The 27,588-nt window shown below is 44.4% G+C and overlaps 1 protein-coding gene across 3 annotated transcripts in view; it reads right to left on the minus strand.

Moving 5' to 3' along the window:
• Positions 1-26,289, minus strand: part of ABHD12 (abhydrolase domain containing 12, lysophospholipase) — a 59,936-nt gene extending 33,647 nt beyond the window's left edge. The window contains exons 1-2 of one of the 3 annotated variants that reach the window (XM_059892786.1): positions 25,181-26,289; positions 24,314-24,548 (exon numbers count right to left, since the gene is read on the minus strand). In XM_059892786.1, the coding sequence (XP_059748769.1) occupies positions 24,314-24,378 (65 nt within the window). In that variant the 5' untranslated portion in view covers positions 24,379-24,548; positions 25,181-26,289. 3 annotated transcript variants of the gene reach the window in all.
• Between the last annotated feature and the right edge of the window lie 1,299 nt (positions 26,290-27,588).

Below are 27,588 nucleotides of genomic sequence, written 5' to 3' on the forward strand. Positions count from 1 at the left end.
CAGCCCTAAACTTTTTTGATTACACATTCAATCAGTAACATTTCTGAAGCATGCCCTCAATATATACATATTAAATGATGCACACATGTAACTGGGTGGTTAATATATGAATATGAACATAATAAGAAGTCCCAATATTTCCTTCCCATATCTTAATGACTGTCTCATCCACCTCCTGGGTGAACCTACCCCATTCTGGAGATCAATACCTTGGCCTTTGGAAGAGACTTCTTAAACAGAACCACCCCCAACCTCTACTTGCCTGCTATATAGCCAGAGAGAGCCTTTGAGTCTCCTCAAAAGGAGACTTGGTCATAGCACTGCCCCCCTTAAATAATCAGATCCAAGAGCATCTGAAACTGTCCCAGGAACACTGTGCACCTCTGACCTTCCAGCCCTCAGTCTCCAGCACAGGCCTAGTGTTTCCCCACTTCCTCTGACCTTCCAGCTCTGTCTTGGGCATGGGTTTAGTTGCTTCCCCACTTCTGAGACCTGTCCACATCCCCAGCCCTGTGTTCCCTCCAGCTTTCAGCTTCAAGGCTGTTTGCTCCAAGGTCTCCTTGGCTGTTTATTCTAATTCCTCTTACAATCATTCTATATTAAGGCTATTACCCCTCTGTCTGACATTATATATATTAAAATATTTTCCTCTACCATTTGTCTTTTTAACTGGGAATATTTATAAGAGAACTTCTAATGGTTTTTTTTTGTCCTTATTGAAATACATGCAACTTTAGAAAAGGATGCTGAAAATCTCGGCCTTCTTCCTCAGCTCCCTGAGAGGTGGTGAGCTCAAGGGCAGCCTCCCCACTCTGACTACCCTCTGCTTACCACCTAGTCCCTGGTCCCTGGTCCCTGGCTTGCTGTTTGCAACTGTGGATGATCTGTGTCCCTAGGACCTACTCATGACCATGCACTCTGCCTTCCCTAAAGGGAAACTGAGGCAGACTGATCCCAAACAGAACTGCATTAAGTCTATTTGGGGAAAAAACACCATCTTTGGACTTCCCCGGTGGTCCAGTGGTCAAGAATCTGCCTGGCAATGCCGGGGACATGGGTTGGATCCCTGGTCCAGGAAGATTCCACGTGCTGCAAAGCAACCAAGCTCCTGCACCACAACTACGGAGCCCGTGCACCTAGAGCCCATGCTGTGCAACAAGAGAAGCCATGGCAGTGAGAAGCTGTGGACTGCAACAGAGTAGCCCTTGCTCGCCACTAGAGAAAGCCAGATCTGGGGTAGAGGTGGCTAACACATCACCAGAAGTTTGTACTTGCCCTTTCTTAGGGCAGAGCTATTTTCCTCTTACAGATTTTGTATATATCTTTCTTAGAGGTATTTTTTGTTACTGGCATTTTTGGTCTTCTCTTCCACTACATCTCACAACCAACTCTTGTTGCTTTTATCAATGAAAGCTATGGTCCCAGCACCTTGACCTTCCGCCTCCCACACAGGGGACCATGCACCCACACACCAGGGTGGCATGCAATGACGGGGGTAGAGACTGTTCATGTCAGGGGAGACGGGGGTAGAGAATTTACCACTTATGCTTCAGTATTTTAAAAATTTTTTAATATATTTCTTGTATATAATAAAAGATTTCAAAACTGGAGGGACTGTATTAGCATGAACAGGCTACATCTCATGGCAGTAATGACCACCCCCAAATCCAGCAGCATGAACAACAGCTCACACTTCTTGCTCTGGCTGCATGTGCAGTACAGGTCAGCAGGGGCTTCTGGTAGTCTTCGTTGCTCAGGAAGCACCATCGCTTCATGACATCATCAACTCCACAGATGGTGTTAGGAAACATGGCACGGAGAACCAAGAACTGGCTGTGAAACACTTCTACCTAGAATCACATGTCACTTTCTACAGACCACAGGACCACATCTCTGCTTCAAATGGGCAAGGCCTGGAACTGGAAATTCAGGGAGCGGCAGGGACGCGCCCACAGGGTGGAAAAGCTATGACAGCACAGCACTCACACACAGATAAAGTGAGCTACTTCACAATTTCACATTGGAAAAACTCGCTTGTTAAAGGAGCTCTAAGTAAATATTTTAACAAAGGGCTATTTTTAGATGCAAGTGAACCTGTCTTCTCATTTTTGTTTTCCTATCTGAGAAGCCTTGCGCTCTGGGCTCTTTACTCTATTAGAAGAGTGCACACAGGCATCACAAAAACCCCTACTTAACCTCATTACAGCTGCCTGGGACATGTTCCACCTCCAACAGCCAAGGTGCCCAGTACTGATGTTGTGGGAGTCCCAGATAACACTGGCTCATCAGAAAGCCACAGAAGCCAATGAGGCTGGCTCTGGGGACATCGCCCTCAGGCTCCTGGCTTCCCCTGGTACCGCCACGGATGTGCAGGCCTCGCCAGCCACTCCAAAGCTTCCACAAGGAGGGGGTGCCAGACCAACCAGGAGGTCCCAGAGGGTGACACCCACCGGAGAGATGGCTCTGCACCAGGCCTGTGAGCTTAGAAGCCCACTCCTTAGCACCTCACTGTGTCAATAATGTGGTCAGAAAAGGAAAGCAACATACTGGCTAACTCATTAGCTTCCCTCAACTGAAATCTGCCCAATATTTTCAACCCATGCCATTTCCTTGTTCTAACAGTCAGGCTGTGTTGCAGCCCTAATAGAGGCAGGAGCACACCGGCTCTGCCTCCAGTGGCTGTGTCACTCTGGACAAGCTATAATGCGTAACTATCTGTGACTTGATTTCCTCATCTGTGAAACGGAGATTACAGTACCTTTCGAGATAGCTGTAAGCACTTAAGTCAATACAAGGGATTCCCTGGCAGTCCGGTGGTTATGGCTGAGTTTAATCCCTAGTTGGGGAACTAAGATTCTGCAAACCACATGGTACAATAAAAAAATAAATAAATAAATTATTATAACCCCCTTTTTATTCAAGAAGCAGTATTTGTCCAACACTAGAACTGTCAATAAGAGACAGTACAAGTCTCTAAACAAGGCAGTACCCACCCTACCAACTATTAATAGAAACTACCTGCTCTCCAGTGCCAGTTTCATAGCATAAAAGTATCTGAGAAAGTTCTGAAACCTGTAGCAACAGAAAGCAAAAAAACAAGGACTTAACAATACAGGTGGGACTTTCCTGATGGTCCTGTGGTTAAGAATCTGCCTTCTAACACCACGGGACTCAGGTTCGATCACTGGTCAGGGAATTAAGATCCCATATGCCACAGGGCAACTAACCCCTTGCACCACAATGACATGGCCCGCGTGCTGCAATGAAGACCCAGAGCAACCAAAAATAAATAAAAACACAACCAACAATACAGGTAATTCAATTATCTCCCCCAAAAAGCATAAAAACTAGGGAAACAGATTAACATGTAAAGTAGGTTTCTCTTGTGAACTTCTTTTAAACACAAAAAGTAGATGGAGTGAGTGGACAGGAAAAAAGCACTACACCCCTCTCTCTATAATGATATATTATGCTGCTACAACCTTGCTGAAATCTTAGTACAACTCCATGAAGCAGGTAGAATAGGTAACACTCCTCTTTTAGAGATACAGAAACCAGGCTCACAGTATGGATTCATTTACTCAAGATAAGGCCTCATCATGACTTCATGTCCTGGGACTCTCAGTCTGCGCCCCCTCTTTCCATTCCACCAAATTTTCATTCAGAATGAATTAAATTGCATTTTCAGAAATCCAAAAAAAATTGAGAATGAAACTTGATCCTCAGCTTCCCTGGGTTTCTCCCTGACACGTTCCTCTGTCCATGGGATTCTCTAGGCAAGAATACTGGAGTGGGTTGCCATGCCTTCCTGCCAAAGACAGGACAAAGACCAAGACAAATTACAATTAAAATAGCAAAATTAAAGATAAAGAATCTTAAAAGTAGCAAGAAAAAAGGCAATTAGTTATGTGCAGGAAAACTCCCTAAGCTGACTTTCCAGCAGAAATTTCACAGATCAGAATGAAGTGACATGATATACTCAGTGATGAAAGGGAAAAGAAATCTATACCTGTAACCAAAAATATTTTACTTTACATATAAGCAATAGCTAAAAGAATTTCACACCATGACACTGGCATTGCAAGAAATGTTCAAGGGCCTTCTCTAAGTAAGATTTTAAAAAAAAAAATGGAAAAAAAAAAAAAACCCTCACAACTAGAAATATGAAAATTATGAAAGGAAAAACCTCATGGGTAAATGCAAACACACAGTAAAAGTAGTGCATCAACCACTTATAAAGCTAGTAGGAACAGTATAAGACAAAAGCAGCAAAATCATCTATATCCACAATAAGTAGTTAAGGCAGATACAAAACAAGTCATAAAATATGCTATCAAAAACACTAAATAATGTGGGGGAATAACGCACGGTTGTTAAGAGTACATTTCAACTTAAAAGATCATCAACTTAAAATAACATGTTATTACTAATATATATTATATATATTTATGTGTGTGTGTAATTGTTATATATGAACATCATGAAAAGTGAAAGTTGCTCAGTCATATCTGATTCTTTGCAACCCCACGGACTATACAGTCTATGGAATTCTCCAGGCCAGAATACTGAAGTGGGTAGCCCTTCCCTTCTCCAGGGGATCTTCCCAACCCACGGATCGAACCCAGGTCTCCTGCACTGCAGGTGGATTCTTTACCAGCTGAGCCACAAGGGAAGCCCAAGAATAATACTGGAATGGGGAGCCTATCCCTTCTCCAGCGGATCTTCCAGACCCAGGAATCGAACCAGGTCTCCTGCATTGCAGGCAGATTCTTTACTAACTGAGCTATCAGGGAAGCCCATGAATATCATGGTTATGAATATCATGGTAACCACAAATCAGAAGAAAACCCTACAACACACACACACACTCACCCAAAGAGAAAGCAATCCAAATATATCATCAAATCAGATGGGGGGAAAGAACAAAAGAAAGAACAAATAAGAACTATAAAAACAATCAGACAAGAATTAACAAAATGGCAATAAGTATATACCTGTCAGTAATTACTTTAAAAATAAATTGATTAAATACTGTATTCAAAAGACAGAGAACAGCTGAACAGATAAATAAAAAACACAACCTATCTATACGCTGACTACAAGAGACTCATTTCAGATCTGAAAACACAGAAACTGAGGTAATGGAAAATGGTATTCCATGCAAATGGAGACAAAAAGAGAGCTAGGGCAGCAATATGTATACCAGACAAAACAGATTTTCAAACAGACTATAACAAGAGACAAAGAAGGATATTATATAATGACCAAGGAATCAATCCAATAAGATACAACAATTGTAAACAAATACACATCCAACATAGGAGCAACTAAATACATAAAGCAAATATTATCACATTTCTGACTGGAGGATTTTTGCAGAAACTATTGCCAGTAGCCGGCGATTTGTTATGTAAGTGAATACTGAAATATCTCTGGTCAATAATGTTCATGTAACAAAAGATATATTAATACATTTCTGGTCAATAATGTGTTAACAAACATAAAGGGAAAAACTAACAACAACACAATAATAAGAAAGGACTTTAACACCCCACTTGTATCAATGGACACATCATTTAGTGAAAAAAATCAATAAAGAAACATTAGCCTTAAATGACCCACTAGACCAGACGAACTTAACAGATATATCAAGTCTCAACAAAGTTAAGATGGAAAGCATACCAAGGATCTTTTCAAACCAAAAACCAAAAGTAGGGAAAACCACTAGAGCATTCAGGTATGACTTAAATCAAATCCCTTACGATTTTCCCAGGATCACATGCTAATAAGTGAAGGGTCACATGGAGTTGCTAAGAGTTGTACACAACTTAGTGACTGAACAACAACAATCCAGTAGCTCACAATATGATTGTATTTGGAAACGGAGCCTTTAAAGAGGTGAAAATTTCATCTGGTGTCCTTATAAGAAACGTGGACAGAAATGCAGAGGAAGGACCATGTAAGACACAGGGAGAAGACGGCCTAGGAGAGAGGCCCAAGAAGAAACTATCGCTGCCAACACACTGATCTCAGACTTCCAGGGTCCATGTATAAAGTACACAAATAAAATTTACTGTTTTAGTGACTCAGTCTGCAATACTTTGTTATGGCTGCCCAAGCAAACAATTACATCTGGTAATCCTTGATTTGGAGTATTACTTTGCTAGCGTGTGAGATGAGTGCAATTTGCGGTAGTTTGAGCATTCTTTGGCATTGCCTTTCTTTGGGATTGGAATGAAAACTGCCCTTTTCCAGTCCTGTGGCCACTGCTGAGTTTTCCAAATTTGCTGGCATATTGAGTGCAGCACTTTCACAGCATCACCTTTCAGGATTTGAAATAGCTCAACTGGAATTCCATCACCTCCACTAGCTTTGTTCGTAGTGATGCTTTCTAAGGCCCACTTGACTTCACATTCCAGGATGTCTGGCTCTAGGTCAGTGATCACACCATTGTGATTATCTGGGTCGTGAAGATCTTTTTTGTACAGTTCTTCTGTGTATTCTTGCCATCTCTTCTTAATATCTTCTGCTTCTGTTAGGTCCATACCATTTATGTCCTTTATCGAGCCCATCTTTGCATGAGATGTTCCTTTGGTATCTCTAATTTTCTTGAAGAGATCTCTAGTCTTTCCCATTCTGTTGTTTTCCTCTACTTCTTTGCACTGATCGCTGAAGAAGGCTTTCTTATATCTTCTTGCTATTCTTTGGAACTCTGCATTCAGATGCTTATATCTTTCCTTTTCTCCTTTGCTTTTTGCTTCTCTTCTTTTCACAGCTATTTGTAAGGCCTCCCCAGACAGCCATTTTGCTTTTTTGTATTTCTTTTCCATGGGGATGGTCTTGATCCCTGTCTCCTGTACAATGTCACGAACCTCATTCCATAGTTCATCAGGCACTCTATCTATCAGATCTAGGCCCTTAAATCTATTTCTCACTTCCACTGTATAATCATAAAGGATTTGATTTAGGTCATACCTGAATGGTCTAGTGGTTTTCCCCACTTTCTTCAATTTAAGTCTGAATGAATTTGGCAATAAGGACTTCATGATCTGAGCCACAGTCAACTCCCGGTCTTGTTTTTGCTGATTGTATAGAGCTTCTCCATCTTTGGCTGCAAACAATATAATCAATCTGATTTTAGCGTTTGCCATCTGGTGATGTCCACATGTATTCTCTTGTGTTGTTGGAAGAGGGTGTTTGCTATGACCAGTGCGTTCTCTTGGCAAAACTCTCTTAGCCTTTGCCCTGCTTCGTTCTGAACTCCAACGTCAAATTTGCCTGTTACTCCAGGTGTTTCTTGACTTCTTACTTTTGCATTCCAGTCCCCTACAATGAAAAGGACATCTTTTTTGGGTGTTAGTTCTGAAAGGTCTTGTAGGTCTTCATAGATCCGTTCAATTTCAGCTTCTTCAGAGTTACTGGTCGGGGCATAGACTTGGACTACTGTGATACTGAATGGTTTGCCTTGGAAATGAACAGAGATCATTCTGTCGTTTTTCAGATTGCATCCAAGTACTGGATTTCGGACTCTTTTGTTGACCATGATGGCTACTCCATTTCTTCTAAGGGATTCCTGCCCACAGTAGCAGATGTAATGGTCATGAGTTAAATTCACCCATTCCAGTCCATTTTAGTTCGCTGATACCTAGAATATCAACATTCACTCTTGCCATCTCCTGTTTGACCACTTCCAATTTGCCTTGATTCATGGACCTAACATTCCAGGTTCCTATGCAATATTGCTCTTTAGAGCATCGGACCTTGCTTCTATCACCAGTCACATCCACAGCTGGGTGTTGATTTTGCTTTGGCTCTGTCCCTTCATTCTTTCTGGAGTTATTTCTCCACTGATCTCCAGTTGCACATTGGGCACCTACCAACCTGGAGATGAGCACCCAATTGCACTCATCTCACATGCTAGTAAAGTAATGCTCATAATTCTCCAAGCCAGGCTTCAGCAATGCGTGAACTATGAACTTCCAGAAGTTCAAGCGTTTTAGAAAAGGCAGAGCAACCAGAGATCAATTTGCCAACATCCGTTGCATCATCGAAAAAGCAAGAAAGTTCCAGAAAAACATCTATTTCTACTTTATTGACTATGCCAAAGCCTTTGACTGTGTGGATCACAATAAACTGTGGAGAATTCTGAAAGAGATGGGAATACCAGACACCTGACCTGCCTCTTGAGAAATCTGTATGCAGGTCAGGAACCAACAGTTAGAACTGGACGTGGAACAACAGACTGGTTCCAAATTGGGGAAGGAGTACATCAAGGCTGTATATTGTCACCCTGCTTATTTAACTTCTATGCAGAACACATCATGAGAAACGCTGGGCTAAATGTAGCACAAGCTGGAATCAAGATTGCTGGAGAAATATCAATAACCTCAGACATGCAGATGACACCACCCTTATGGCCGAAAGTGAAAAACTAAAGAGCCTCTTGATGAAAGTGAAAGAGGAGAGTGAAAAAGTTGGCTTAAAGCTCAACATTCAGAAAACGAAGATCATGGCATCTGGTCCCATCACTTCATGGCAAATAGATGGAGAAACAGTGTCAGACTTTATTTTTGGGGGCGCGAAAATCACTGCAGATGGTGACTGCAGCCATGAAATTAAGACGCTTGCTCCTTGGAAGAAAAGTTATGACCAACCTAGACAGCATATTAAAAAGCAGAGACATTACTTTGCCAACAAAGGTCCTTCTAGTCAACACTATGGTTTTTCCAGTAGTCAGGTATGAATGTGAGTGGACTATAAAGAAAGCTGAGCCCTGAAGAACTGATGCTTTTGAACTATGGTGTTGGAGAAGACTCTTGAGAGTCCCTTGGACTGCAAGGAGGTCAAACCAGTCCATCCTAAAGGAGATCATTCCTGAGTGTTCATTGGAAGGAGTGATATTGAAGCTGAAACTCCAATACTTTGGTCACCTGATGTGAAAAGCTGACTCATTTGAAAAGACCCTAATGCTGGGAAAGATTGAGGGCAGGTGGAGAAGGGGATGACAGAAGATGAGATGGTTGAATGGCATCACCAACTCGACGGACATGATTTTGGGTAAATTTCAGGAGTTGGTGATGGACAGGGAGACCTGGCGTGCTGTGCTTCATGGGGTCACAAAGAGTCGGACAGGACTGAGTGACTGAACTGAACTGAATCCTTGATTAGATATATCAGACATTGTGAATTTCACTTTGTTGTGTACTGGCTGTTTTTATATTCCTTATAAATATTACTGAACATTGTTTCAGGATGTAGTGAAGTTACTTGGACACAGTTTGATTCTTCCAGGGTTCATTTTTATGATTCGTGCTGAGTGCACACATGGGCAGAGCAGCACTCTGCTGAACACAGAATACAACTCTGGATGGCTCTCCAGAGTTCTCTCTGTGCCACTGTCTCCCCCTGGTCCTCTGTCCTGTAAACTGTAGGCATGCCGGTGTGCCTAGGCTCTCAGCACCTCACCCACGGCTCAGGGAGTCAACCAGGCTCTCCACATCGCTTTCCCCTTCCCTGAGCTGCAGTGGAGAAACTCACATACGCAGTGGGAAGCTGAGCTGTTGCAGGACTCCTTTGTTTGTCACCCCTCACACACCACTGTCTCTCACTGCCAGTGGCCAGTGTTTTGAAAGCTCATTTCATGCATTTTGTCTGGGCTTATTTGTTGTTGTAGTTATTTCAGGGTAAATTTAGCCCGTTACTCTATCTTGGCCAGATATGAAAGAATCAAACTTCTATTAAAAAGTGTCTATACTTAGTTTTCATCAATTCCTCCATGACTGCAACAATCAAAATTATTAAGAAAGAATTTTTGGCCTTATTCCACTATATTAATAGGTATATCCCCAAACACATTTTCTATTATAATAAATATTCCATCATATATGAGTTTATACATATATATTCCATTATATTTTCTCACATTCTCTCAGAAGGAGCAAAAAAGTAAATCCAAAATTCACATCTGAAGACTAATAGTTGGACTAAATTCTACCTAGTTTATAGGTGGAAACCTGAAGAACAATCTTCAAACTCTTACTCAAACACAGTATTGGGAGTAATTTCACTGAACACATCTGAAAGCTTCAAGACCTTAATACACAAGAGCAATCCATAAATGTTCCCAGAGAAGAAAACAAAAAGTCATGAGGAAATTGGCAGAGCTTAACAGCTGGTTGTCCCACTGTGAAAAGGCCTTATTCTCCTGACAGTAACAAGCATGTTTTATCACTATAACATAGCTTGTTTTCAAGCGCTTTATACATAATTGTATTACTTACTGTTGAAAAACAAAATTCACCTGAGCAAATCCTAAAAGATCTTATTGGCTTTATTTAACAATTCATCAATTGGGCAGCATCTCACATAGTAAATAACAAAGCAACTCCAAAGAGCTACACAAAATGAAAGACTTTCCTAGGCAGAAGGGAGCAGGAACAAGGAAGTTTTACGAGTCAAAAAAACTGGGTTGTTTATTCCAAGGTCACTTTCCTTTAGGAGATGACAGGTTCCGATAGGCAGATGACCTCATCAGTGCTGACTAGGTGATTTCCAATTGACTGGTTTAAGAATTTGAGCCGAGACTGTAATAAAATTTCTGTTTGGTGATGTGGGGCTTATTTAGCATAAGCAATTCCATTCTGGGTATGTTGTCTGCTTTTTAAAACTACCTTGCTCTATTTTTCTTCATAGCACTTTACCACCTCCTTGAAATTTACTATATATTTACATCTACCTTTTTTTGCTATCTTTCTCCCTCAAGAGGAGAATGAGTTCCACAAGGACTGGGAACTGTCTGACTGTAACATTCTATTCACAGCCTCCAGCACACAGTAAGTCTTCAACAAATACTCACTGGATGAATAAAAGAAAAATCATACTAGCAGTCTTCTCTACAGCTGCCACACTGCTAACAGTAATTATCCACAGGACAATTTTACTTTCTCGATTATATTCTATTTTAAATCTATATTAGGAAATCCTTTTCATTTCTGCAATCAGAAGAAAAAAAAAATGAGAGAAGAGCAGAGGGAAACAGACAGGATCCCTCTGGGGCTGCCTTTCATCACGACGACTGCCATCTCTCACAGCGGCCTCACACCAGGATCCCTCCTCAGTCCCTGCAGAACCTCCCTGGTGCTTCCTCAGGAAGCCCGGGGCTGTACCAGCAGGTTCCCAGCTGGCCGACACCATCCCTTCCTTCTGGAGCCCAAAGCTGGCATCCAATGTCCTAGGATGGCAGTCTTATTTTCCTTCCTGTAGGTTCTGCCATGACGTGCCTTGTCAAACTGTGCTCTGTCCCTAAACTATGAATATTTATTTTATCTATAGATAGCTTGATATGCCAGGGATGCATTGAAAAATGAGTTACATCCTGTCAGAGAAGTGGAAGCCTAAAAGATGAGATATTCTGAAGATAAATCAGTACAAAACAATGTCAAGAGTAACAAAGGACGAATGTGAGATCAGACTAACCGTCTCCAGCCATCCTTGCATTGTCTCTACCACAGACATCATGAAAATGTCACACATAAAAACTGACAGACAACAAATTCCCTGAGGATACGCACTGCCTTCTTTCATTTTTCCCAGTGCCTAGCATGATTTCAAACAAACAAGTTAAGAAGCAAGTTAACTGTTGGTTGAATAAAATAAACCTATGAGCATGGAACAACAGACTGGTTCCAAATAGGAAAAGGAGTAGGTCAAGGCTGTATTTTGTCACCCTGCTTATTTAACTTATATGCCGAGTACATCATGAGAAACTGATGGGTGTACATCATGAGAAACAGCTGGGCTGGAAGAAACACAAGCTGGAATCAAGATTGCCAGGAGAAATATCAATAACCTCAGATATGCAGATGACACCACCCTTATGACAGAAAGTGAAGAGGAACTCAAAAGCCTCTTGATGAAAGTGAAAGTGGAAAATGAAAAAGTTGGCTTAAAGCTCAACATTCAGAAAACGAAGATCATGGCATCCGGTCCACCACTTCATGGGAAATAGATGGGGAAACAGTGGAAACAGTGTCATACTTTATTTTGGGGGGCTCCAAAATCACTGCAGATGGTGACTGCAGCCATGAAATTAAAAGACGCTTACTCCTTAGAAGAAAAGTTATGACCAACCTAGATAGCATATTGGAAAGCAGAGACATTACTTTGCCAACTAAGGTCCATCAAGTCAAGGCTATGGTTTTTCCAGTGGTCATGTATGGGTGTAAGAGTTGGACTGTGAAGAAGGCTGAGCGCTGAAGAATTGATGCTTTTGAACTGTGGTGTTGGAGAAGACTCTTGGGAGTCCCTGGGACTGCAAGGAGATCCAACCAGTCCATTCTGAAGGAGATCAGTTCTGGGTGTTCTTTGGAAGGAATGATGCTAAAGCTGAAACTCCAGTACTTTGGCCACCTCATGTGAAGAGTTGACTCATTGGAAAAGACTCTGATGCTGGAAGGGATTGGGGGCAGGAGGAAAGGGGATGACAGAGGATGAGATGGCTGGATGGCATCACTGACTCGATGGACGTGAGTTTGAGTGAACTCCGGGAGTTGGGGATGGACAGGGAGGCCTGGCGTGCTGCAATTCATGGGGTCACAAAGAGTTGGACACGACTGAGTGACTGATTTGAATTGAACTGATGAGCATGCAACACTGACAACGCCACTTTCAGGTAGGAACAAAATGATGTTCCAGGCCCAGGAATGGCACAAGTCAAGCATGAAACAGTAAAGAGTCTATGCTGTACACATTATTAGGAGAAAGAACCAGCTGAAAGTTAAAAGCCATACATGTATTTTAAGACCCTGAACTATAGCATCCAAATGAACTGCTTCCACTCTGAACATTTTCCCCTTCCCATTACAAATAATTCAGTCAATTCATCTAAATCTTGCATGGAGATCCAAGTTTGCTAAGACCTGAAAAGAGTTTCAACTTTCTTTTCTTTACCCTAAACCTCAAACCAGTCAATCCTAAAGGAAATCAACCCTGAATATTCATTGGAAGGATGGATGCTGAAGCTCCAATACTTTGGCCATCTGATGCGAAGAGCTGAGTCACTGGAAAAGACCCTGATGCTGGGAAAGACTGAAGGTGTGAGGAGAAGGGGATGGCAGAGGATGAGATGGTTGGATGGCAAAATCAACTCAATGAACATGAGTCTGAGCAAGCTCCAGGAGATGGTGAAGGACAGGGAAGCCTGGCATGCTGCAGTCCATCAGGTAGCAAAGAGTCAGACACCACTGAGCGACTAAACAACAACAAAGCTCAGGACAACTTTCAAGTTTCAAGAACAAACCCCAAATTCCAGCATTCCTGAGTTGTGCTTGTATTTCTTCATTGACACTCCTTCTCTGTCTTCATTTTTGCAAAATGACACTCCTCACACAGACATTCATCTACCCCCTCCTCTTTTTACCTTCTCAAGACATTTCCTGGTAAACCAGGGCATACTTGGAAAACAGAACACACATAATTAAAACCAAGCCTACAAGCACCATCTCAAGACAAATTCTGCTAGAAACCTCTATTTGTGTATTAGCAAAACCTGAGGGGCAAGAATTCTGCTTATGAACCATATGATCACTGACGTTGCCCTCTGTTCATGTTGATCTTTTCTCCACCTCAAACCCAGCCTAACACCCTCCTCACTGGCCTGTGTGTGGAGTCCTCAGGTGGGGGGTGCAAGGGGAGCTGCCCTCAGACCTCCCAGGACCAGGTCGCACTCAGCGGTACAGAACACACACAGCAAGTCACAGCTGCAACGACTGCCCGTGAAAACCATTTCTGTCATCCAGTGTTGCAACACCACATGTTAGAAAAGTGAGTCTCTGCCAAGGAGATTGTCTGTCTTGTTAATGAGACATTAGCAAACATGGTAGGAAACATCCGATTAGGCCAAAGATCGAGAGCTAAGACTGGGTCCAGGTGGAGAGCTGAAAGAGAAACACTTGTGGTAGCTCCTCTCCCCTGGGCAGAGGGCTTTGTTCTTATTTCAGAGAAAACAGAAGCACCCAGAGAACTTCCAATGCTGTCCCACACAGCAACTTCACAGCACCCTTGGGGATCCCTAACCTATTTCTGGATCCCAAAGACATCATGCCACCAGCAGCTCTTTCATACTGGAGCCTCACCCTGCTTCTATAAGGGAGATTTTTATCCCCACATCACGAGGAAGAAATAAGCTCAGAAACTTAAGCAATTCTCCCCAAGACATGAACCTGAGAACACTCATTTGAGACTACACAAACTTTCCTCCAAAATATCAAATGATACTAAGATGGGCACCAAGCCTAATAACAGGTCTTTCTACTCAACGGACATCTCGGGCAGATTTCTGGGCATCACAGTTCCTTGTGTCAGCAGCCTGACACTCCAGACACTGGCTCTCAGTTCAGGAAGAAACAAATCACCTGTCCACTCCCCATGTGGACACTCAAGTTCTCTGGCATCATGTCAAGCATTTGACTTAATCTGTCAGTTTTCAAGATTGTATTACAGTTAAATTTTCCCTATAAACTGCATTTTGGAAGGAAAAGTGCTCTAGTGGGAGGAGCAGGAGGAAGACCTTGAGTCTGGAAAGGTGTCCCATCTCCACTGCTGTCAGCAGAACCCTGACAGCAGAACCCTGATGGCGATGATCCATCTAAGCCTCTCTCCAAGACTACCTCTATGCTAAGTGTCTTCTGGAGCTCTTAATCTACCTAAAAAGTAACTCCTGCGTTTAAGCAGTCCATGCCCAACACTACTGTAGAAGACAGGCACTCCCTTGAGAAGGGAGAGTACATACTGGCTGAAAAGAACTGGGAAGTAAGCAGAGATACAAGACTCAAGTTCCAGGGTCCTGAGTTACAGGGCTGGAATGTGTCCCTGCTAAGATAAACCACAACTGGGAAGAGAGGGACTCAGTTGGGAGCCCCACTTGAAGCACCATAATGTAGCCTCCCTGGCTGCTTGTCTTGGTCCAGGAACAGACTCTACTCTGGGGAGGGAGAAGAGAAGAGGGTGGAGAAAAGTAGACTTTAAGTACAAAAGCTAGCTCTGAGAGCAATCTCTTATCTCCATATGTAAAGAAAGAGATACCAGGCAGAGAAGCTTGTCTGGTGAGCTCCCTATTCACCCTCAGGAAGATGAACCACCCGGCTTTCTGGGTTTCGGTAAAGCCTTCTGCAACTGTGCATGAAGTTCCTTCTTTTGGGTCAAGGAGGAACCAAGGGTGATGCCTGCATTCTTCTGTATTTACACACAAAGGTCATCAGATATGAAACCTCCCAGGCAGTCCACTGATCTTGATTATCTGGCAGATTTGGCCTCTGAGTTGGCAGTGGGAGGACAGTCTAGTTCACTTAAACACAGACATATACATCTTACCGGGCTTCCCAGATGGCACTAGTGGTAAAGAACCCACCTGCCAATCCAGGAGACATAAAAGCTGCAGGTTTGATCCCTGGGTTGGGAAGATTCCCCCGGAGGAGAAAATGGCAACCCACTCCAGTACTCTTATCTGGAGAATCCCATGGACAAAAGAGCTTGGCGGGCTACAGACCATGGAATCACAAACAGTCAGACACAACTGAGCACTCCCTTTACTGAATACTGCCAAGAACTCCAGGATTACAGAAGAGAAGATCAAAGGCACACAGAATCCCTCATTTGCCTCCTCATACCAGACATGTGCAAAGCCAAAGCAGTATCCAGTACCTCCTTTCATAGAGTGCAGGGCTAACCTGTAAGCCAGATGCCTTCCAAAATGACCCTTTAGTCCAACTTAGTCCAAAACAAACCCAAAGGGAGCTACACTCAGTATTTTGTAATAATCTAGAAGGGAAAAGAGGGAAAAGAATCTGAAAAAGAATATATATATATATATATATATATATAAAACTAACACATTGCAAACCAACTATACATCAATTAAAAAAAAAAAAAAAACACCTGGTTTTACCTCTGAGGTGGTTGTCTTTATCTAAATTAGTCTAAAAAGTTAAGGGGTCACGGACACACACCCAGCTACTCTTTAGGAAAGACTGGAAGATCTGGATGCCCTGGAGCCACATTCCTGCTGGGCAGTCAAAGGAAAGAAAGCAGCTCTTGCTGCCCTCTTCAGAGAGAGAACGTTCTCTCCACTTCTCCACAGCCTCAGCACCATCCTGGGCTCCAAGAAAAATACACACAAAATATTTTTTTATTCAGGAGAAAATCCAAAATTTTTCTGTGTGTGCACACATGTGTTAGAGCAAGAAAAAAGAGGGGAGGGCATGTAAATACCTAAAATAGCAAACAAGACTGGGGAAGAGCCCCAAGTCTAGAGGAAAAGCCAGATGTAACAGATGATTTTCTATAGACATATAAATCACCAAAACTGAGCCCAGAACGAGACTGCAAATCTAAGAAACTATGACAGTTATAAAAATGCTGTATTCTAAAAAAGCACCATGCTCAGGAAGTTTTACAGGTGAATTCTACCAAAATTTAAAGAAAGAAATCATTTCAAAAGTACAATATTTAAACTGGCTAATGAAGAGAAAGAGATAACTTTTAATAAAGCTATAAAAAACACTAAAACCACTTGGTAAAGATGGCATTAAAAAAAGAAAATTACAAACTAGTCATACAAATAACGGTACAAAACTCCCTAGTAAAATATTAATAAATAGAATCTGTCTACACAATAAGAGTTATTATTGATGATTCAATAATATAAAATGATGACTCAATAATATGAAATCTATTACTACAACTCAGTATATTAACGGGTCAAGAGACAAAATTCATATGATCATTTCACAGATGCTAAAACAGCATTTAATATAATTCAACAACCATTTTTGATCTTGAAAAAAAAAGACAAAACAGCAGCAACACACCCCGTAGTAAAATAACTAACGTGGCGTAAACACTAAAAGAATTCTCCTTAAAGTCAGGAATAAGATAAGGATACTCAGTATCACCCCTATTATTCAACCTTGTTCTGGAAATACACTGTAATCAAAAAAGAGAAACAAAAGACATAAAAAGTAGAAAACAAAATGATTATTAATATTTGCAGCCAATATGATAGCATACCTGGAAAATTCAGGAACTGCAAAAACTACTTGAAACTAAGATTATGTAAGTTGCTAGATACAGAATTAATAACTACAACTAATAATGTATAATATAAGAAAATAACAAGAGATTAACTAGGAATACACTTAAGAAATGTGCAGGATTTTAAAACTGACTTAAAAAAACATTTCTAAGACAAGGAAATGTATATGTAGACTCATGCTCAGTTGCTCAGTCGTGTCTGACTCTTTGCAACCCCATGGACTGTAGCTTGCCAGGCTCCTTTTGTCCATGGAATTTTCTAGGCAGGAATACTGGAGCGGGTTGCCATTTCCTACTCCAGGGGATCCTCCCCACCCACATCTCTTTGTTTGCTTCATTGGCAGGCAGATTCTTTACCACTGCACCACCTGGGAAGCCCAGATAGGATACTAAATAATATTAAATTAATTACAAATAATAAATTGCTAGTTTTGATACAATTCAATAATAGTAATGGGGTTGTATATATTTCAAAATCCTTATTTGTTCAAGATATGCTGTGAAAATATTTATGGACGAAATCAGTTGTTTTAGAACAGTCTAGTCTCCCCACCATATCAAAAATGGAGGAGAGGAGGAACAGATGATTCAAGACTGGCAAAACATGGAAAACCACTGAAATGAAGGGACGGGCTCATGGAGGTTCATTATGCTGACTCCTCTACTTCTGTCTATTGAAAATGTGCACAACAGAAAGTTAAAAGAAATGTGCAAGGGGACTCAAACAAAGATGGTTCAAGACGGAAATAATTCCAAAGATGTATAATAGGCTTACAAAAACATACAAAAACTGCCACCTAACCACTAAGAAAGGCAAATTAAAGTTACAAATCAGATGTCAATTTTCAGCAACCAAGTAGAAAAAGATCAAAATATCTGGTAATATTCAATATTTGGGTGAGGAGACTGACATTAGTGGAGGGTGTACCAGTCGTACAAGTTCTTGGGAGGGCACTTTCAGTCATCAGCATACACCCCTTGGCTTAGCAGTTCCACTTCTAGGAATCTATTCTGGATATTCATTCAACAAAATATTTTCTCCCACCTAAGATGTGCCTCTGAAGACAGAGGCCCCAAGAACAATGTCCCTGCTCTCACAGGGCTTCCCTTCTCCTGTGGGAGACTATGCCCAAAGCCAGTCAAGTGAGCAGGCAATTAAGGGGGATGAAGAAACAAGTAAGCAGAAAGGGGCCAGTGGGGGCCAATGGCTATTTTGGATGTGCTAGTTTGAGAAAGCCTCTCTGAAGAGGTGACAGCTGAGCAGAGACCAGGCTGAAGGAGAAAACTCAGGAGGAGAAAATCCAGGAGAACATTTCAGGCAACAGGGAAGGAACCATGGGGTAACTCACAAATTTGCCCTTCCTGCCCTCTGCTTTTCTTTTTATTCCCGTAACAGCCTTTTGTTTATTCAAAGGAAGTGGCACCACTAGAATGTCTCTCTTTGTCCTCAACTCAAAAATAAAAATAATCAGACTCTTTTAATACAGTAGATCTTTCAAGGGCGATTGCTTCCCCAAACATTACTGTGCATCACAATTTGTCTTCTTCAAAGGAAGAGCTTACAACCTAAGTGTTATGTCAAATCTGTTAATAAAAGTGCATTAAAGCCAACTGTGCGTTTTTAATGCAGATAAACCTTTCCACAAAACAGATTATCTTCACAAGAGATGCTGGTCAGTTGCTAGATAATTTTACACAAAAACAAAAATTCTGTCGATCCTTGGACTTCCAGCAGGAAGGGGAACCACTGACTGAGGTGAGATGTGTATATAGTTTAACTTTTGCGATCTAAGTTAACATTTTTTAGGGGCTCTTTGGATAAATATTTTACTCCAGAGGCCTGTGTCAATTAAGGGCATTCCAGGGGATCCCAAAAGCAGTGACTCTTGCTACAACATCTGAGAACATTACATACTAACTTTTTCAGTCACCAAGAAACATCAAGACTTCAAAACTGTCATGAGTGATAAGTTTCACCAACAGCCAGATAATAGACACCAGCCTAGAGGAGGGTCCAGCCGGCGTGAAAAACACTCCTCTCTCAACTGCGAGATGAATTCAACGTCAACGAGTTCATCTCCCCAAAGGGAAGCCGAAGACATGTTCCAGACCGGACAGCGCTTCCCAAGGGGTCGACTCGGGTGGACGCGTTCCACACATCAGAGGCCAATGGCTCGCGATCGCCGGGTCGAGGGCACAGCGCCCCACGACCCCGCCGAGCCCTCAACCTCCCCGAGAAGGCGGCGCACCCCCGCGACTGCACACTGCGGACCCTCCACCGTCCCCAGGGGCCCCGCGGGCGCCGGTGAGCTGCCCACCCCGCGGGAGGGATGCTGGGTACACGCCGCGCGCGCGCTCCCCGGCCCCCCCGCCCTCCACCACCGGGCATCCAGGGGCTCCCCCATCCTCGTAGGGAGGCGCTCTCCAGCCAGGCGCCGGGGGGTGGCCCGCAGGCCCGCTCGGGGAGGCACTCAAGGATGGGCCGGCTCAAAGAGGCCGGCGGGGCGCGGGGCGGTCAGCTCCGAAGGGGCGCGGGCCCCAGCCGCCCCCACCGCCCCTCACCTGCCCAGCGCCCGCTTCATGCCCGCGTCCGCGGCGCAGCGCGGCTCGGCCGGCCCAGGGCCCGCTAGGCACAGGTTCTGCTTCAGGCGGCAGTCGGCGTCCAGCGCCGCGGCGGCCGGGCCGGCGGAGGGCGAGCCCGAGGCGGTACGGCGTTCATGCTCCAGGGCGACGGGCTCGGTCCGCTTCCTCATTCCGTGGCCAGCACGGCCAGTCTCGCCCGCGCCGCCCGCCGCCGCCGAGGGGAGCCGCCGCCGCCGCGAGCCCGCCGCCCTGACGTCCCTGCCGGCCGGCGGGCCCGCCCAGAGCCGGTCAGAGTTGGCCAATGAGCGTCGGGAGGCGGCCAACCCGCCGCGCCCTCCCAGGCCCGCCCCTTCCCGGGGCCCGCAGCCATCTTAGAGACGGGCAGACGACGCCGTGGCGGGCGTCACCGTCCGGGCGTGACGTCGCGGCGGGGCGGCGGAGCTGCGCTGCGTAGGGGTCGAGCTAGGTCCGAGCCGGGGTCCCAGGCTTCCCGCCCAGTTTAGCTGCCCGAAACTGCCCCTCCGCTCCCGTCCCAGGCTCTCTGACTTCCCTCAAGAGTGGAACCCCCGAAAGGGTCTTTTAAGGGTTTACACAACGAAAAGAGAAGGGTGACATCACAAGTCTGTCCTAATAATGATTTACAACTATTAAATTTTCCCACAAGGCCTTTAAAAAATAGGCGATCAGGTAGGTTTGTTTTTAATTTGAAACACACATGTAAATATATTTTTCTTTTGGGCCAAATATGAAAACTGACCTGCTAAAAAATCAGTTTTAGATTTTTTATAAAGCAATTAGAACTAGTCGATGAGGGAAGAATCCATTCACAAATTCCCAGTTGTGAAACACAAAGTAACAATTCAACGGATCCTAAAAACACAAAAGAAAGTTTTATCTATTAGTTTTATAACTTTGGTTCTCTTTAATATGACATTATTTTTGTACAAATGAGCTACAACCAAGAGATTTGCCTATTTGTTACAGAGTAACTTGTAATTTCAAAATTTGTGCTAGTGAAAACTACTAGCAACTGATGATTTAAAATTAATTAGAAATGTCTTTATAAATTCAATAGCTCCTTATATTGGCTTCCAAATGACACTTAGAAACTGCAAAAGAATTTCACTGACCATAATACTAAATATCACAACCAGCATTCATATTTGTCCAAACATACTTTTGGTGAATTCTTTAAAATAATGTAGAAGCATATACTGATATATTGGGAATCCAGAAACTAAAGTGTAAAACAATTTTTACTCCATCACTCACTAAATTATTTTCAATCAGATCAGATCAGATCAGTCGATCAGTCGTGTCCGACTCTTTGTGACCCCATGAATCACAGCACGCCAGGCCTCCCTGTCCATCACCAACTCCCGGAGTTCACTGAGACTCAGGTCCATCGAGTCAGCGATGCCATCCAGCCATCTCTGTCGTCCCCTTCTCCTCTTGCCCCCAATCCCTCCCAGCATCAGAGTCTTTTCCAATGAGTCAACTCTTTGCATGAGGTGGCCAAAGTACTGGAGTTTCAGCTTCAGCATCATTCCTTCCAAAGAAATCCCAGGGCTGATCTCCTTCAGAACAGACTGACAAAAAAGCTAGGAAGGGAGGACTAGAAAAATAATAAAATAAAATAGAAGAATGAAGAAAAAAAGAAAAAAGAAAAATAGAGTAAGGGTTACTGAGTCTTTCTTGATGGTATCAGGCAAAGCCCATCTAGTCCTCAACTCTTGGTTCACACTCCAAGTAATCTTTTCCAGGCTCTGATCTTATCCAGTGTCACCCCACAATAGTGACACCTACACTAGTATTTCTAGTCCACACCTCTTCCTTGAACCCATGCTCCTTGTCTCACTCATTCACTCTGATATCCTATAGGCACTTAAAATTATGTTCAAAGCTGAGCTCTCGACTCTTCTCCCACCCCAACTCCGTCCATAACCTTTCTCACCTCCAGGATGCTAAGTCCCTGATGCTTGCAGTTTCTCAGGCCAAAACCTTGGGATTCTACTTGATTCCTCCCTGCTCATGACATAGTAGGTCCATCACCAAGCCTGTTCAGCTCTCCTTTCAAAATCTATCCAGGGTAGACCATTTCTCACTACTTCTACCATGGGCCAAATTGCCATCATACCTCACTTGGATTATTTATTTTTTCATTTTTTGCTGGGCTACATGGCATGCAGCATCCTAGTTCTCTGACCAGGGATCAAACCTATGTCCCCTGCAGTGGAAACACGGAATCTTAACCACTGAACCGCTAGGAAATTCCCTACTTTTGGAGGGGGGTGGATTATTTTAATAGCCTAAGTGGGTCTCTTGCCTCACTTGTGTCTACTTAATTCAGTGGCCACAAAGCTCTTTTAAAAACTCTAGATTCAGTCCTGTCAAAATACTTCAATGGCTCCCCACCTCAATGAAAATAAAACTGAAAAGCATGAAATGGGTCAAGGGCCCTACCTGACTTGGCCTCAGCCACCCACTCACCCAGATCCAGCATCACTGCCTCCATGCTGCTACAGGAGCCCCCCAGGATATGGGTGACATGTACATGAGTTGTCAAATCCACATGGAGAACTCCCATTTACTTAAGGTCTGTGCCTTCTCTCAGTGCTAACTTGAAACCTTCAGGCCCTCTCACCATCACTTTTCAACTTTCCTGACTTACACTCTTCTTAGCACTTTTCACAAATGTATTTGTCATCAGTATATCTGTATTTGCTGTTACCCACACTACATCTTAGGCTCTGACAGCAAGGACTCTGCTGCTTTATCTTCAGTGTCTAGAACAGTGCTGAATAGGCACTTCATAAATACTTGCTGAAGGAATAATGAACCATCACAACCCCTCAGAGGCGGGTACTATTACCCCTTCCCCTCCCCAAACACAAAGATAAAGAAGTCAGTCTCAGGCCTGGGGTCTGAAATTGAAAAGGTTTATGGCAAAACTCCAATACTTCAGCCACCTGATGAGAACAGTCAACTCATTGGAAAAGACCCTGATTCTGGGAAAGACTGAAGGTAAAAGGAAAAGAGGGCAACAGAGGATGAGATGGTTGGATGGCATCACCGACTGAATGGCCATGAAGTTGGACAAACTCTGGGAAACGGTGAGGGACAGAGACCTGGCATGCTGCAGTCCATGGGATCGCCAAGAGTCGGACACGACTGAGTGAAGGAACAACAATAGGGCAAAGAAAAGATGTAGATACTGGTGTTCTTTAGATTACGGTCCTGGGGCACCCAGAGTCAGTGCCTTCAGGTTTGAAGCGGTGACTGTTCTCAGCTGTTGCTTTGGGTCTGGGCTCCAGGTGCCAGTATGAACCGGACTGCAGAGACAGGTATGGCTTCACGTCCTTCATGGACGCTGTTCAGTGTGGCCACATGGACGTGGCCAGACTGCTCCTCGAAAAGCACAAGATAGAGAAAAAGTTTGGTTCTGTCCCTTTGGTTATTCCTATAAGTTTTAGCCCAGGGGATAAACAGAAAGCATGGTGATTCAGATGGTGGGTTCAGATCTCAACTCTGCCACCTTCCCCGCTATAAGCCTGCTTTACCTCTTTAAGCATCAGTGTTTCCATGTGTAAAACAGACAAGTTTCACTTTTTCACAGGGTTACTGTAAGAATAAAACAATGTAATGTACAGAAAGCAGTTAGCAAAATGTCTTCAGCACCCACAGGCAACCAGCCCCTCACTCCAGGGCGGCAGAGGGAAGCCAATGAGTTCAGGGACACAGACTTTCCCCTCATGGCAAGGGGGTGAGACCCAGGATCTTCTGGCTCCCAGGAAGCATACTGGAAACCCTCAGTGTCAGTTTCCAACCAGAATGGAAGCTGTGTCAGCAGTTTTTCTTTCATTAATCTTTCTGATGCATCATGATATTTTCTACTTACACAGAGAATTCACAAAATTTTGAAAATGTCTTCTGTATCATTTAAAGTCTGTTTCTCATTTACTGACTTCTGTGTTTTAGACAAGTCTCTCAAATCCTGCCCAATTGATTCTATTTTTAAAACCATTTTTGACCAAATCAGGTTAAAGAAAAATGTTCAGACCCAGAATAGACAAAGTCATAGGAATGAATACAAGACTATGAAATCTGTGCAGCTGAAGGAACCAGAGTTTCTATCAGGGGCACCCGGCTCCCCTGTCTGTACTGCTGTGGGTGATGCCCTGAGCTGGGTCGTTCCCCACCCAGCCCTGCACCTGGCCTGCCAATTCAGGTGATGTCCTTCGGCCCTCCTGTTCCTGATGCTTTCAGTTCAATGAGCGATCACTCCCGCCTTCCAGAAGCTGGTTTCCTGTCACCTCCAACAACGTGCTTCCGGGCTTTGCTCTATTTCCTTTCCTGTCTCCATCAGGCCCTGACCTGTACGAGCTTCTGTCCCTGCTCCGTCCTGCACAGCCACGTCTCACCCACTCTCATCCCGCTGCCCCTGAACAATGAGTCCCTCCAGGGTCAGTCCCTCCTGACCCTCTGCTGCTGGCTGTACATTTTTGCATGGACGTCCTAATCCGGCCCCACATCCAGCTCACTTAAAACCTAGCCTCCCTCTAATATCAAAAATTTAGACTTGGGCCCCAGATCGCGCCTTCATCCTCCCAAGCCCAGACTCCAGGGACACTGAGTGGCTCACCAGCTTTTTGCTCTGTTCCACCATGACTTGCTGCCCCTGGCTGTTCTTGCACCAGATGGGCACATGGTTGATCATCAGCTTCTCGTCAGCCGAGGTGAACAAGGCCTCGAGTGTTACACACGAGCGTGGCCCTAATGAAGCCGCCCTTCCCTTCAGCAAGGAGACAGTTGACCATGAAGGGCGTTGACTTGAAGAGATTCAGCTTCTTTCTCAACTGGTATCTGGAAGGCATGTCCTGAGGGCACAGGGTGGGCCTTCCTGGCCACTTGGGACTTGTGTCCCCCAGGCCCTGCCCCCGTCTCTCTGATGACACCACCAGGTCCCTGGCAATGGCTCATCCAGGTGAGGAAAAAGGCTTAAAGGGCTGAGTGCTTCCAGGCCACGTGGGACTGGAAAGGGCTCCATTCGGCTTTCCAAAATACACATCTAATAACCCAGGAGACAAAGTGGCTCACAACAGACACCACTCTTCCACAGTGTAGACAGGACTCCAGTAGGCCCCAGGGGGACCTCAAAGCTCCCTGAAACCTTCTTATCCCAGGGGGACCTTGAAGCTCCCTGAAGCCTTCCTATCCCAGGGAACACAACTCAGAGGCCTCAGGAGCCTGGGTCTAGTGCCTCTTAGCCCTGTCCTTTCCCCTCCTGCTTCCAAGGACAGTCTGATCTGAACGCGTCAACCAGGCCATTGGTGCCCGGGACTGCAGACACATCGTCTGACCCGTGCCTAAACTCCAGACACACAAGCCTGCCTCCCTGGGTGACAATGTATCTCTCTGGGGTAAAAGTATAAATCACTAAATCTTTTGTTATATTCCCTGCCTATAAGGGAGATTAGGCACTAAGTTCTCTCCTGTGAAAAGCACTGACCGGATGTGACGGTGACAGCGGCACCAGGAGCTCGACATGACTGCAGGCCACAGAGTGGAGTGTCTTGCAGATGACGTGGCTTGGGGAGATGAGCTCCGGCTACCTGGTGATGTTCTTGTTGAAGGTCACGTGTGGAAATCTGCTCTGAGACCACTTCTCGGCATACGTGACCAGGGTGGAGGTCTTCCTGGTGCCTGGGGATGCCAAGAGGAAGGGGGTCACCTCTGACCAGGAAGACACACTCCCACGGTGCCCTAATCAGGATCTGCCCACGCTCATCTTGCTGCAGCCAGGCACCTGACAGCGGCACGCTCTTAGTACCGATGAGAACTAAATGCCAGGTGGTGAAGGGAGCAGCAGAGTGCAGGCAGAGCCACCTGGGTTGGGGTTGAGGCCTTGGCAGCTCCAACAAGGTGCCCCTTGACCTCCCTGGGCTTCAGTCTGCTCCTCAGCTGTGTGCCTGTAACACACAGGGAGGGAAAGCCATGTGAGCAAAGCTCAGACAAAGAGTGACCAAGCACTTTAGGAGCCAGGCAACACAACTAGGTAACCCTGGCAGAACACTAGACATTCATCTGGGGATGCATGTGAAGGTGGGAGGCCCTTCTAAGCTTCACCGTACAGAAACCCAGGAGCTCCTGACACTGAACAAGAAAGTCACATGACCGGCCACCCCACAGCCATCCGTGTCTGAGCAGATGTGTTGATAGATAACAGGCCAGATCAACCCCCACCAGATAGGCCATCTGTCCATCCAGGGTGGATGCCCCCTGGAGTAGGAAGAAAAAGCAATTATTCCTTAACAACTGCTTTTTGGATGATTTAATTGCAGCAGTTCAATAATAGATTAAGGTAAAGACACTCCGGCAGGTGGTCGGAAGGGGGACGCAGTGACAAGAAATCTTCCAGGAATGGCAGCCCCTTACCTGCAAACATCATTATTTTCACCACCTGGAGAGGCCCCACTTTGTGTCTTAGGATCAGCTGTTTGTTCATGTGTCAGTTGGATGGTAGTTTTCTTGCTGTAATCATTACAGATTACATTACAGATTACAGATTACATAAAAAGCATTTCACCCAATTTCCCCTTCTGTTGAGCAGTCCCAACAGAGGATGGTCATCTAGCTTTTGAACACTGATCAGTAAGGATAGCTTTACAAGGCAGCCCGCTGTATTGGTAACAACTTGGGTTATTTGGAAGGACCAGAGAAATGAAGGGCTTCATGCTGACACACAGTGAGTTAAGGAGAAGCTGGAAATAGTCCTCTGTGTTCTGCCCCCATCTTCTCTTACAGAAGAGAAATTAGGGAAAGAGCAAGAAATTGAAAAGATCAGGTGATAAACTACCAAAATGAGGCTGGGGTTGCTCCTGGCTTCCAAGACAACATTTAAGAACCCCTGATGATGGATTCTACACGACGGGGGCAGAAAGCCCTTCATTTCTCTGGTCCTTCCAAATAACCCAAGTTGTTACCAGGACAGCGGGCTGCCTTGTAAAGCTATCCTTACTGATCAGTGTTCAAAAGCTAGATGACCATCCTCTGTTGGGACTGCTCAACAGAAGGGGAAATTGGGTGAAATGCTTTTTAAAATTCCTTCCAAATTAAAGAATCTGTGGCCTTTTATTTCTCTAAGGGACCAATGACAAAGATTAAGGCTTCAAAGCAGAGATTGAAGGAAGATTTTGAAAATAAATCTAAAATAACTTTTAGCCAAACTTGACCACCAAGACACAGTCTTCCAAAGAGAAAAGGTGACACCTCCCCAGCCCTCCCTACAGACTCTTCACGTACAGCAGGGGCAGTGTAGAGGTCAGACAGGTGTTGGCACACACAGGCCTCTGCCTTGGCGAGGAGGGGGTGCTCCATCAGACTCCACAACGCCCACCCAGGGTCCACACTCAGGGAGCACTTAGTTGTGGCTGTGTAGCTGTAAGACATTCACAGCAGCGTCCGTGGTAAAGATGATCCATTAAATGCTGATATCTCAGAAAGGACTTCAGAAACCAACTTCCTCCTAGGAGACGGTGACTTATCAGATGAGGTTCAGCACATACAGGTCCGACTCCTCTATGCCATAGCTCAGCAGGATGCCGTGCACCCTGCTGATGGCTTGCTCTTCATTCATCAGGTATTGGCGACACAACTTTTTCCAAGGAATGAATGAGATAGTTTAAGAAATCCAAAAGAGCATGGAGGCAATGGCTATTAGAGCACAGATCAAGCTGCAAACATACAGACAGTTGTTTAAAAAACAACTAGAGCCCACAACTCAAAAGCTGAAGGAAAGGGCAGAAACATTACAAAAATTTTAGTTGGAAACTAGGAAAGGGGAGGGTTCATTTTTGGTTTCAACACCAACTTGTTACAGAATCTATGAAGAGCTAGTACTTCAATTTTCCTATCTGA

The sequence above is a fragment of the Bos taurus genome, chromosome 13 (genome assembly GCF_002263795.3).
Source record: "Bos taurus isolate L1 Dominette 01449 registration number 42190680 breed Hereford chromosome 13, ARS-UCD2.0, whole genome shotgun sequence".
Classification (NCBI taxonomy): Eukaryota; Metazoa; Chordata; class Mammalia; order Artiodactyla; family Bovidae; genus Bos; species Bos taurus.